Source organism: Lolium rigidum, chromosome 1, assembly GCF_022539505.1.
Source record: "Lolium rigidum isolate FL_2022 chromosome 1, APGP_CSIRO_Lrig_0.1, whole genome shotgun sequence".
Taxonomy (NCBI): Eukaryota; Viridiplantae; Streptophyta; class Magnoliopsida; order Poales; family Poaceae; genus Lolium; species Lolium rigidum.
In genome coordinates, this window is record NC_061508.1 from 127653787 (window position 1) to 127667281 (window position 13495).

General features: G+C 50.0%; 1 protein-coding gene across 1 annotated transcript; it reads right to left on the reverse strand.

Moving 5' to 3' along the window:
* Positions 1-9093: 9093 nt before the first annotated feature.
* LOC124651449 (dof zinc finger protein MNB1A-like) lies at positions 9094-9939 on the reverse strand. The gene has a single exon (XM_047190542.1). It carries the CDS (start codon positions 9826-9828, stop codon positions 9094-9096), a length of 735 nt encoding a protein of 244 aa, XP_047046498.1. The 5' UTR covers positions 9829-9939.
* Between the last annotated feature and the right edge of the window lie 3556 nt (positions 9940-13495).

A 13495-nucleotide genomic window follows, 5' to 3' on the forward strand; every position in this document is an offset into this window, starting at 1 on the left:
GTTGTAGAGATGGCGTCCCCAATCAATTTTAACCAGTTCCTAGAGAAAGAAAAGCTTAAGAGCAACGGTAGCAACTTCACCGACGGTTCCGTCATGTGAGGATCTTCCTCTCCGGCGGAAATCTGCAATATGTGCTTGATGCACCGCTAGGTGACCATCCTACGAAACTGAAACCGATGAAGTAAAAGCTGTTTACGCGACTCGGAAAACTCGGTACTCTCAAGTTCGGTGTGCCATCTTATGCGGTCCGGAATCCGATCTTCAAAAACGTTTTGAGCACCACGATCCTCATGAGTTGATGAAAGAGTTGAAGACTATTTTTGAGACTCATGCGGCCGTGGAATGCTATGAAGCATCGAAACAATTTTTCAATTGTATGATGGAAGAAGGCAGCTACGGTAGTGAGCACATGCTCGCCATGACCGGGCATGCGAAGAAACTCGGTGACTTGGGAATAGTGATTCCTAATAGATCGGGATTAATCGTGTCCTTCAATCACCGCCACCAAGTTACAAGAACTTTGTGATGAACTACAATATGCGGAACATGAACAAGGAGTTACTCGAACTCTTTGGCATGCTAAAAGCTGCGCGAGATTGAGATCAAGAAAGAGCACCAAGTGTTGATGGTCAACAAGACCACCGGTTTCAAGAAACAGGGCAAGTCTAAGGGAAAATTCAAGAAGGGTGGCAAGAAAGCTGCCACGCCTCCTCGTGAAACCTAAGAACGGCCCTAAGCCCGATGCTCGAGTGCTATTATCGCAAGGAGAAGGGACACTGGAAGCGTAATTGCTCCAAGTATCTGGCTGATCTGAAGAGCGGCCTTGTCAAGAAGAAGAAAGAAGGTATATATGATATACATGTTATAGATGTTCATTTCACTGGTTCTCGTTCTAGTACCTGGGTATTTGATACTCGGTTCGGTTGCTCATATTTGTAACTCGAAACAGGAACTAAAGAATAAACGACAACTCGCTGAAGGATGAAGTGACGATGCGCGTTGGAAACGGATCCAAGGTCAATGTGATCGCAGTCGGCACACTTCCTCTACATCTACCTTCGGGATTAGTTTTAAGCCTAAATAATTGTTATTATGTACCTGCGTTGAGCATGAACATTATATCCGGATCTTGTTTAATGCAAGACGGTTATTCATTCAAGTCTGAGAATAATGGTTGTTCTATTTTTATGAATAATATCTTTTATGGTCGAGCACCACAAAAGAATGGCTTATTTACGTTAGATCTCGATAGTAGTGATACGCATATACATAACATTGATGCTAAGCGAATTAAATTGAATGATAATTCTACTTATATGTGGCACTCGTCGTCTTGGTCATATTGGAGTGAAACGCATGAAGAAACTCCATACCGATGGATTACTAGAATCACTTGACTTTGAGTCACTTGATAGATGCGAAGCATGTCCGATGGGAAAAATGACTAAGACTCCATTTTCCGGTATGATGGAGCGAGCTACCGACTTATTGGAAATCATACATACCGATGTGTGCGGACCAATGAGCGTAGCATCGCGCGGTGGTTATCGTTATGTTCTAACCTTCACAGATGATCCGAGTAGATATGGGTATATCTATTTCATGAAACATAAATCCGAAACTTTCGAGAAGTTTAAGGAATTCCAAAGTGAAGTAGAAAATCAACGTAACAAGAAGATTAAATTTCTACGATCCGATCGTGGAGGTGAATATCTGAGTTATGAGTTTGGCATGCATTTAAAGAAATGCGGAATACTTTCACAATTGACACCACCGGGAACACCACAACGAAACGGTGTGTCCGAACGTCGTAATCGAACTCTCTTAGATATGGTTCGTTCTATGATGTCTCTTATCGATTTGCCGTTATCTTTTTGGAGTTATGCATTAGAGACAGCCGCATTCACTTTAAATAGAGCACCATCAAAATCCGTAGAAACGACACCGTATGAATTATGGTTTAATAAGAAACCTAAGTCTGTCGTTCTTGAAAGTTTGGGGTTGCGAAGCCTATGTAAAAAAGTTACAACCGGACAAGCTAGAACCCAAAGCGGAGAAATGCGTCTTCATAGGATACCCTAAGGAAACTATAGGGTACACTTTCTATCACGAATCCGAAGGCAAAATCTTTGTTGCTAAGAACGGAACCTTTCTTGAGAAAGAATTTCTCACTAAAGAAGTGATTGGAAGAAAAGTAGAACTCGATGAGATTGATGAATCTATACTCGTTGATCGCAGTAGCGCAAGACGGAAGTTGTACTAGTACCGCCTACACCGCAACGAGAGGAAGCAAATGATAATGATCATGAAACTTCGAACGAGGAAACTATCGAACCTCGCGGATCGACAAGGGAACGTACCACTCCTGATTGGTTTGATCCTTGTCTAAATGTCATGATTGTGGATAACAATGATGAGGACCCTCGCGACGTATGAAGAAGCGATGATGAGCCCGGATTCCAACAAATGGCAAGAAGCCATGAAATCCGAAATGGGATCCATGTATGATAACAAAGTATGGACTTTGGTAGACTTACCCGAGAGCCGAAAGGCTGTCGAGAATAAATGGATCTTCAAGAGAAAAACAGATGTCGATGGTAATATTACTTGTCTATAAAGCTCGACTTGTCGCAAAGGGTTTCCGACAAATTCAAGGAGTTGACTACGATGAGACTTTCTCACCGGTAGCGAAGCTAAAATCTGTGAGGATTTTGTTAGCAATAGCTGCATTTTTCGATTATGAGATTTGGCGGATGGATGTCAAAACGGCATTCCTTAATGGAGACATTGAGGAAGAGTTGTATATGGTACAACCCAAAGGTTTTGTCGATCCTAAAAATGCCGACAAAGTATGCAAACTTCAGCATTCAATCTATGGACTCGAAGCAAGCATCAAGAAGTTGGAACCGACGCTTTGATAAGGTGATCAAAGACTTCGGGTTTATACAAGTGTCATGGAGAGGCTCGTATTTACAAGAAAGTGAGTGGGAGCTCAGTAGCATTCCCGATATTATATGTAGATGACATATTATTGATCGGGAATGATATAGAACTATTAAGCAGATGTTAAGGGTTATTTGAATAATAGTTTTTCAATGAAAGACCTTGGTGAAGCATCATATATATTAGGCATCAAGATTTATAGAGATAGATCAAGACGCCTAATAGGGCTATCACAGAGTACATATCTCGGACAAGATTCTAAAGAAATTTAGAATGGACAAAAGTAAGAAAGGGTTCTTACCTATGTTACCGAGCAAGGTATTGAGTAAGACTCAAGGACCGGCTACGGCAGAAAGAAAGAGAAAGGATGAATAATATCCCCTATGCCTCGGCGAGTAGGATCTATCATGTATGCCATGCTATGTACTAGACCGGATATAGCACATGCCGTTAGTTTGACTAGCGAGATATCAAAGTGATCCAGGAATGGAACACTCGGACAGCGGTCAAGAATATCCTGAAGTACTTGAAAAGAACTAAGGATATGTTTCTTTGTTATGGAGGTGACCAAGAGCTCGTTGTAAACGGTTACACCGATGCAAGTTGGAACACCGATCCCGATGACTCTAAGTCACAATCTGGGTACGTGTTTATATTGAATGGTGCCGTAGCAGCTCGGGCAAGCTCGAAGCGGTGCACGGTGGCGAAGTCTTCAACAGAATCGAGTACATAGCGGCTCGGAGGCTTCATCGAAGCGGTATGGATGAAGAGGTTCATTGTAGAGCTCGGTGTGGTTCCTAGTGCATTGGACCCATTAATCATTTACTCGTGATAACATGGGTGCCATCGCCAATGCACAAGAACCAAGGTCACACAAGAGGTCGAAGCATATCAAGCTCGCGTTACCACTCGATTCGCGAGTACATCGAAGATGGAGAAGTAAAGATTTGCAAAGTACACACCGATCCGAATGTAGCAGATCCGTTGACTAAAGCTCTCCCTAGGGCGAAGCATGACCAACACCGAATGCCATGGGTGTTAGGTATATTACTATGTAATCTAGATTATTGACTCTAGTGCAAGTGGGAGATCGAAGGAGATATGCCCTAGAGGCAATAATAAAGTGGTTATTATTTATATCTTTATGTTTATGATAAATGTTTATATATCATGCTAGAATTGTATTAACCGAAACATTAGTACATGTGTGATATGTAGACAACAAGAAGTCCCTAGTATGCCTCTTAAACTAGCTTGTTGATTAATGGATGATTAGTTTCATAATCATGAACATTGGATGTTATTAATAACAAGGTTATATCATTATATGAATGATGTAATGGACACACCCAATTAAGCGTAGCATAAGATCTCGTCATTAAGTTATTTGCTATAAGCTTTCGATACATAGTTACCTAGTCCTTATGACCATGAGATCATGTAAATCACTTATACCGGAAAGGTACTTTGATTACACCAAACACCACTGCGTAAATGGGTGGCTATAAAGGTGGGATTAAGTATCCGGAAAGTATGAGTTGAGGCATATGGATCAATAGTGGGATTTGTCCATCCCGATGACGGATAGATATACTCCGGGCCCTCTCGGTGGAATGTCGTCTAATGTCTTGCAAGCATATGAATGAGTTCATAAGAGACCACATACCACGGTACGAGTAAAAGAGTACTTGTCAGGAGACGAGGTTGAACAAGGTATAGAGTGATACCGAAGATCAAACCTCGGACAAGTAAAATATCGCGAGACAAAGGGAATTGGTAATGTATGTGAATGGTTCATTCGATCACTAAAGTCATCGTTGAATATGTGGGAGCCATTATGGATCTCCGGATCCCGCTATTGGTTATTGGTCGGAGTGAGTACTCAACCATGTCCGCATAGTTCTCGAACCGTAGGGTGACACACTTAAAGTTGGATGTTGAAATGGTAGTTCTTGAATATGGAATGAAGTTGGAATATTTGTTCGGAGTCCCGGATGTGATCCCGGACATCACGAGGAGTCCCGGAATGGTCCGGAGAATAAGATTCATATATAGGATGTCATTTTATGTGAATAAAATGTCGCGGAAGGTTCTATGGAAGGTTCTAGAAGGTTCTAGAAAAGTCCGGAAGAAACCACCAAGGAAGGTGGAGTCCACAAGGGACTCCACCCCTCATGGCCGGCCAACCCTAGGGGGAGGAGTCCCAAGTGGACTCCCCTTAGGGGCCGCCACCCCCACATGGGAGGTGGGAATCCCACCTTTGGGTGGGAGTCCTAGTTGGGCTAGGATTGCCCCCTCCTATGGAAGGATTTGGTTCGGGTCTTATTCGAAGACTTGGACACCACCTCTTGGGGTTCCACCTATATAATGAGGGACAAGGGGGAGGGGGCCGGCCACCTCAAACACCACCAAGGTGGCCGCACCCCTATAGTGGCCGGCGCCCCTCTCCCCAAACCCTAGCCGCCTCGCTCCTCCACTTCCCGCACGCTTAGCGAAGCTCCGCCGGACTTCTCCACCACCACCGACACCACGCCGTCGTGCCTGTCGGATTCAAGAGGAGCTACTACTTCCGCTGCCCGCCGGAACGGGGAGGTGGACGTCGTCTTCATCAACAACCGAACGTGTGACCGAGTACGGAGGTGCCGCCCGTTCGTGGCGCCGGAACCGATCGTGATCAAGATCTTCTACGCGCTTTTGCAAGCGGCAAGTGAACGTCTACCGCAGCAACAAGAGCCTCATCTTGTAGGCTTTGGAATCTCTTCAAGGGTGAGACTCGATACCCCCTCGTTGCTACCGTCTTCTAGATTGCATCTTGGCTTGGATTGCGTGTTCGCGGTAGGAAAATTTTTGTTTTCTATGCTACGTTATCCTACACAATCATCTCCAATCTTTGGATGGTAATCCACCTACCACATCTCTAGAGAAGACACGCCTCACCATTATCAAGCCCGTGCTTATACAAAGCTTGAAAGATTGCTCAAGCATTAGCCGAGCAAGCCAGCCGATCGTACGTCCAAGGTTTATTTGTCGATGCATGGCATACGCATAGCCACTTCATGTGAAGGGCATCATTGAGCACATGACGGCTCCGAATGCCCAAGCCTCCAAACCTTGTGGGTGTGGACGCGGAAGGCGATGCGAGAGGGCAAGCCCCTCCCTTTGCCGTTGTATTTGAACACCAGAGAAGTCCACGACAGAGCCACTCCAGGGCGTTGATCATCCACACATGTAAGGCAAGGGCACATCATAGCATAAATCAACATTTTTGTAAGCACATCCTTCGAATAGGAAGCGAAGCTCCCAAAGGTCATCTCCTCTCCTTCGCCGAAGGAGCCAAAGGCTGGTCGCGTGGCCGGAAGGCCACAGAACCAAGGTAGATTGGTTCCTCCTGAACTGATTAGTCGAAGATTATTGAAGTCGAAGCCGCGGAAACCATAGATCCAACATGCGGACTTCCCAGAGACAGTGCCAATTGACGTGGGGTAACCACGACAATGCCCATATGTGATGGACTTGGGTTTCGGGGAAGAAGCGTATTGGTGATTTTAACGGCATACAAGCACACCATAAAAGGTAGGAGGCGAGTTTAACCAAGCTTCAGGCCTCTGAAGGAGAAACCCTACATGCTGCTTGTCTACTTGTATGTGGATGAAGATTACAGGGGGTCGCCGAGAAGCGATGGTGATGTCAATCTAGTGTAACTAGGGTTTGGCATCTCTCTCTTTTCTTAGTCTCCTCCTCATGACAACCCCTCGTGGTTACCGAGCTTAGGTAGGATACAATGTTATAGTTTCCTCACCTTAGCTTAATCCTTACTACACACATCAAATCCATGGCCTTCGGGTGCTTCTCACTGTCCAAATTCTCTTGGGCTATGGGATCCTCAAGGGCTTTTACTTGGACCACACCAGGTATATTAATAGAGATACTCATTTAGGTATACCCACATCACTACCCCTCGCGCATCTTCTCTGCCGATGCCAGATGCCAGATGCCAGTAACCGCCGTGAGATTCGTGTCCCCATGGCGCCATTCCCGTTGGCGGATGTCCGACCCGCCTCAATTCGTGACGCACGTCGCCGGCCATGACTACCTCTATACCGCTCGTCGTCCTCGACCCCGAAAGGCCTATGTGTCCTCTCCGTCTCAACCATGGCGCCTCCCGTAACCGCTCGATCCCCCAGTCTACTCGCTCGGGTTACGATCTCGGGGATGGCGCGGACGAGGTGGGCGTGCTCGGAGCCGGCGAGGCAGAGGCGCATCCAGGCTCCACCCTCGGATTTGGTCAACGCCACATAGGAAAAAAAATCCGCCAGAATAAGAATATGAAAGGAAAATAATAGGAATAAGGTGACATCTATGGCCCACCCAAAAGTTATAAACCCCCCTAGGATTTAGGCCTACTATCTAATACTCCTCCCTCCGTTCCGGTCCTAGATATAAGGGGTATAGTTTTTTGATTTTGTTTCCAAAATATAAGTTGTTTTGCGTTGCACAACTTATCGCCTTATCGGGACAATTTTTTTTAGGCCTTTGATTGTGCTTCGTTATCTTTTACAAACTCCTCTATTTCTCATGTTAATTGTCCAATGGTAATCCCATCCAAACTTGGTGTATTTTTCTCTCCACGCAAGTTCTTTAATTCAGAAACGGAGGGAGTATTTATATTCCTAAACCCTTGTCTTCTTTGCCCAGTTAGCGCTAGCAGTGGGTTCCATTGTCAGAAACCTTTTTTTTTACCAAGGCTAAATTCGACAAAGCAGTGCATGTTGGAGCGAATTCTTTCGATTTCGGTGAACTTCAACAAACAGTGGTGGGTTTTTAAATGTATCGCTACACCGGGCGTGGTCGATCGAGCTTGCCGCGGCAGCGCGCGTCGCGGTCGTATCGGGAACCACTCCGCCGGCAGGAGCATACATTACCGGCGCGCGTCACGTCACGCTCGCGCACCGCCGAAGACATTATTCTACCACCACCACCACCACCCTAGCAGCAAGTAGGAAGCCAAGGGTAGGCACCGGACAAACGGTATTACCGGCGACAGCGCGGCCGACACGCCACGCTTCACGCTTGTGCTCGCCCCGGGACACGCCGCTCTCGGCCCCGCCAGCCACCACGCGCCGAGTGCGCGACACGGCGCACGCACGCTCCGATCCCCACCTCGGCCGGCGTCAGCGGCAAGCAAGCAGCGGCCGCCGCGCGGCTCCCATCCAAGTAAAAAGGACGGGCGGGCGCGCGACTGGAGCCGACCCTGACGCGCACGGAGGCGTCGCCGTCGAAAGCGCGTGGGGTCCCGTCACGGGCGTCGGCCATGCCTCGGGCACCCACCGTGTTAACTCGCCGACCGCGACGTCCAACCGAATCCATCCAACGCGCCCTCACCCGGCCGCTACGACGCCGCCGACGAGGACGACGCCTATGGTGCTGCTGCTCTGTGCGCACCTCGCCGCTACGGTGATCACTCTCGTTCGGAGGCGAGCCGTGCCAATAGAGATAACGAGCTTGCCGCTTGGAATCGGATGCCCTGCCGCCGCGTCTGTTCGAGCGCGCGCGATGCCGGAATCCTACCTGTAACCGGAGGAGAATCGTGCGTAGCTGTTCCAGCAGCGAAACCGACGAACTGGCACGGAATCAAGTTGCAACCAGCACACCGAACCTTGATCCATCTCTGTGGTCGAAAACAAAATAAGAAGAATAATGTGGCACATCAACCTGCCGATCCAGCCACAACACAAGAGCAGAATATATCAAGTGGAAGGGAGCAACTGGAAGAACATGAAACATTCTCCAGCCAGCATACATTCCATTCCATCCGGAATCTTTGTTCTTAATCAACGACAGGCAGACATCAACGAGGGGGAGGAGGAATCATGTAAGAAGAAAGAAAGAAACCCAAGCAGTACTTGGTTTATACAGAGACGAAACATCTCATCTCGACATCTCGTCAAAGAGAAAGCCTGTTTTGTGTTAGCACACTCGGGAGTAAAACGCGGCCGATTGCTAGACTCAACCAACAAGCTAAAATTAAGGTCACCGTTATCGTTCGCCATACTACTATGATATACCCCCCGTGCACCATGTACTTACTTACTAGCAGTAGTAATTAATCGGAATTTGTCGACGCGCTCCACGGTTGCCTGAGCGGTCAGGTCAGGGGAGGTTCATGAAGACGGCCGGGTCAGTGTCGGCGGCGCCGCCCCAGCACGCGCCGCCCAGGTCGAACGGCGCCGGCCACTCGAAGGAGTAGGCGTCGCCCAGGGCCTTGCCGCCGACGGAGAGGTAGTCGGAGAAGCCGAGGTCGAGCGCGGCGGCGGCGTCGGCGTCCCCGTGGTGGAGGAGGTCGGTGAAGGAGTCCTCCTCCGCTGCCCCCGCCGCCGCGGGGACCACGAGCTCCGTGGTGATCTCGCTCGCGGAAGCCTCGGTCGGTGGGGTGGTGGTCGTCGTCGTCTCGGTCATCTTGGCGGCAGCGTCTTGGGCCGTGGCGGAGGCGGCGACCGGCTCGGGTGGCGTGGCGCGGCGCTTCTTGGTGGGCTTCTTGACGGCGGTGGCGGAGGAGGAGGAGGAGGAGGCGGGGCGCTTGCGGGTGCCGCCGCCGACGGGGACGCTGCGGAGGGTGCCGCCCTTGGTCCAGTAGCGTCGGCAGCCCTTGCAGAAGTGGCGCGGCTGGGAGGTGTTGTAGTTGTTGTAGTAGCAGAACTTGGTGTCCCTGGACTCGCACCGCGGGCACGGCTCCCCCTCCGCGGCGGCCGCCTTCGCTGCAGGAGGATCCGCCGGCGGGGTCGAGGCCGGAGCGGCGTAGCCCTTGGGCCGGCGGAGGTCGACGCCGACGAACTGCTGCGCCGGCCGGCGGCCGGGCTCGGCCGCGTGGAGGAGCTGCTCCTGCATGCGAGGCGGCGCCGTGGGGAGCGGCAAGAAGAGAAGGGCGCGCGCCCGCGCGTTAGCTTTGGGAGTTTTGGCGGTAGAGAGCGGCAAGGGAGGCAGGCGCAGGCGAGAGGGTGGTTTGGCACCCACCGGGGTCTCTTATGGTCGCGGTCGCGGCTACGGCGTTGGACCTCGCGCGACGATGAGTACCCGTCTATATCTACCGGTACTTGTTCGCCGGTGGTGGTCCAATTGTCAGTCTTCCAAACACTAAGAGCATCTCCAGCCACGTCCCCCAAAGCGTCCCCCAAACCTGAATTCTGTCCGGCCCGTCCCGATACGGTGTCCGGCGCCCCGAGCCCGACCCCGTCCCACAGGGGACGCTCCGGGCACACCGGACACAACGAAAAGCGAGGCGGGTAGTAGCGGGGCCGACCCGTCAGCGGCACAATTAATTTTAACCTAACCGTCGCCTACCTCGCAACGGAAGTTATTCACGCGCAGTTAGATGAAAGCTAGCCGTTTTCATTCAAACTTTGTAATATATAATCAAAATTAAATGAAAACCTTTATTTTCGTGCACCAATATTCATTTGGGGGAGGCGTTTGGTGGATGCGGCAGGGGAGCGACGTCCCCCAAACGCGGCACGAACAAAACACGTCCCCCAAACGCTCAATCCGGCGCGGTTTGGGGGACGCTTTGGGGACGCGGCTGGAGATGCTCTAAGCCCTTAAGCCACGATCTCTAAGAGCAAGTCCAGCAGGTCCTCAATTTCTCTCTCCCTATATCTTCATGTACGGGCCTCCCCTAAATAGATTCCACCCACATATTTTGTCATTCTCCACCAGCACCCCTATATCTTCTCCCCTAAATCACATTACATGTACTATAAAAATATTTTTGTAACTAACTGTCTACCGGTTTATATACCAAGATGCATCAGTATACAATTGAGACATGACAATGCAAAATTAGCATCAATATACACCTCGGTATAGATATCACAATGCAAAATTAGCAAAACTGAGACATCTGGAAAGGTAGGGAACATACAACAATTGAATATTAATTGATTGAGGCGATTGTACAAGGAGGCTGCCCGGCCGCCGCCTACGCACCCAGGGCTACCGTGCCGTCGCTGCAGCTCATGCCCACCTCTTCTACTCCCCTTCCTCCTCCCTCCGCTAAATCTCACAAAAACCCGGTGTTCCCCAAAGCGCTTATGCTTGTGGGAGAAGTCATGGATTCTCTTCCAAAATACCCACCCCCACCCCTGTCGTTTTGTGTGGCACCACTAAGAAGATATTGTCCAATTGCCATCAACCAGAATGTCATTGATTTGTTAAACACCAAGAGGCTTGTACGACGGATGTTGAGCGATCATTTGGTGTGCTCCAAACTCTTTGGGATATTGTTCGTCACCCAGCTTGAACATGGAGCGTCCAGACCATGTAGAAGGTGAAGACCGCTTGTGTGATTATGCGCACCATGATATTTGAGGCCAATTGTAATAATTCATGTTTGATCGAGATTGGGAAGGTCAGTGAGAGTTGGTTGAACCACAGGGTGTTCTAGTGTGTTCTACTACGAGTTCATCCGTGTGCATCATGAAATTCGTGATCACATAGTTCATGATCAACTTCAGACTGATATGGTTCAACACATGTGGAATCATGGCGGAAACAACGTAGAAAACACCCGGTGTAGGTACTTGTCTCATTTAGTTAGTTTGAACCTTGTTGAATTCTGAAATTTATTTATTTAGAAACTATGTTTTTATCTGTGAAGAAGGAATATTTTCGTAATACTAACAATTGCATGTTTTGTGCTATCATAATTTTATTTATCAATTAATTGAGATGCTTTGCATGGCAATTTGGCTAGAAGGCGAAGGTTGCTTAAAAATTAACAATGGTAATACTAATACGGACCGAATGGATGATCGTGTTTGGGCACCATACAACGTAATAAACGAATACAGGATATAATCAAACACAAATCGATTTGGACGGGCACGTTGGGGATGGCTTTGAAGCCGTTGTGAGGCGACACGGCATGTTGTCGTAGTTACCGGACCTGCATGTCAGTGACACGCGTGGGAGGTTCTCAACGTGTAGGCTCCCAGGTGCAAAATAACAACAAGGTTCAAGATTTTGTACCGCGACGGGACGGCGACGCGCGCCTGCCTGCTGCCGCGGCAGGAAGGCCGTACCGTACGCGCGCCTAGCGCGGCATCCGACAGCGACCGCCCCCGTCGTCGGCCCCACGCCCACTTACCACGGCGCTGGCTCGCCCGCAAAATAATAAATCACCCTGCGCGGCGTCGCCTCACGTCAATGCCAGGGGCAGCGGGCCCCGCGCGTCAGCGGAGCAAGGACGGGTGACGGGACGGGGCGGGCAGGGAATTATCGTCTCGCGCACGGAACTAAACTATGCGCCGTGTCGGCCACCGGCGCTTGCATGCGGTGGCGCGCGCGCCACGTGGTCGGACGGAGAGGGGCGTCAGCTAGCTAGCCCGGCGCCGCCGCCGACGCTTGGCTGGCCCGAACCGGCGGGCGCGCCGCTCCTCCTCCGGGAGCGTTTCAGCGGCGCCGACTGACGTCTGACGAGACCGCGAGAGAGACCGTCCTCTCTGGGCAGGTTTAGTTTATTCGTCCAGGAGTTAATTAACTGGAGACTTTGGCGCCGACGCTGCCTCAGCGGCGGCGTCAGAAACATGCGACGCGACGAGGGCAGTTCACCGCCGAGCTCCGGGGCGGGGCCCGCCTGCCTGGACTGGGTGGGACCCGATTGGGCACATGGTAGGAGGGTATGGACGGTGGTCTGGTTCGCCGCGTTGGGCGGGCCCCAAGCTTGGACCTCCCTCGCACGCACGCAACGAATCCCGTTCGCGTCGCGTCGGCGCGCGCACCTAGAACCGCAGTGGTGCTGCCGTGTCGCCCCTCCGTTCGCCCGGCGTCGCGTCGCGTCTGCTGGACGCGATACCGTCGCGGCGCGGCGGCAGGCAGCATGGGACGCACTCTCCGGCCGAGCGCGGGAGGGAAATACGGGAGGATCCGGTGATAACGACGGCCGGCTGATTGGAGATGGGATTCGGTTCCGCCAACGTGGGCTCTCTTATTCGCAAAAAAAAAAAAAACGTGGGATCGGCTCCATACATTCATCAATCCAGCATATTCGGGTGTGGTTGGTTACATGGATCGGAATTTGCTAGTTTTCAGCTCATGCTAGTTAGTATAAGTTACAACTATGAGATTTGATGACATCAACGAACGAAGTTAATTCTCTATGGTCTGTATTTCGTTTGGTTGCACTTTTTGGTCATCTGCATTAACTTGCAGCAAGAACATCGAAAACAAGAAAACATCAAGAGTAACAATGTTATCACATAGCAGCAAGTTATTTTAGCAGAAGTAGAACGGAACAACGGCAATGACAGATTGATAGCTAGAAGCTTCACGACACTTAAGCATGCTCATATGGCCAACTTTTACAACTCGACCAGCGGCGATTATTTAGCAGCAGTTAGAATAGCTCTCGCTACCAATCCCCCTCCTCAAGCCTCTTGTTGTACTTAGGTGCTCGGCTCAGGGCACCCACTAACAACCACGCGATATGAGAGCTGAAGACGGTCACCTTGTACTCCTTTGCACTAAACTTCTTGAAGAAGAGCATGTAACAAATCTTCAT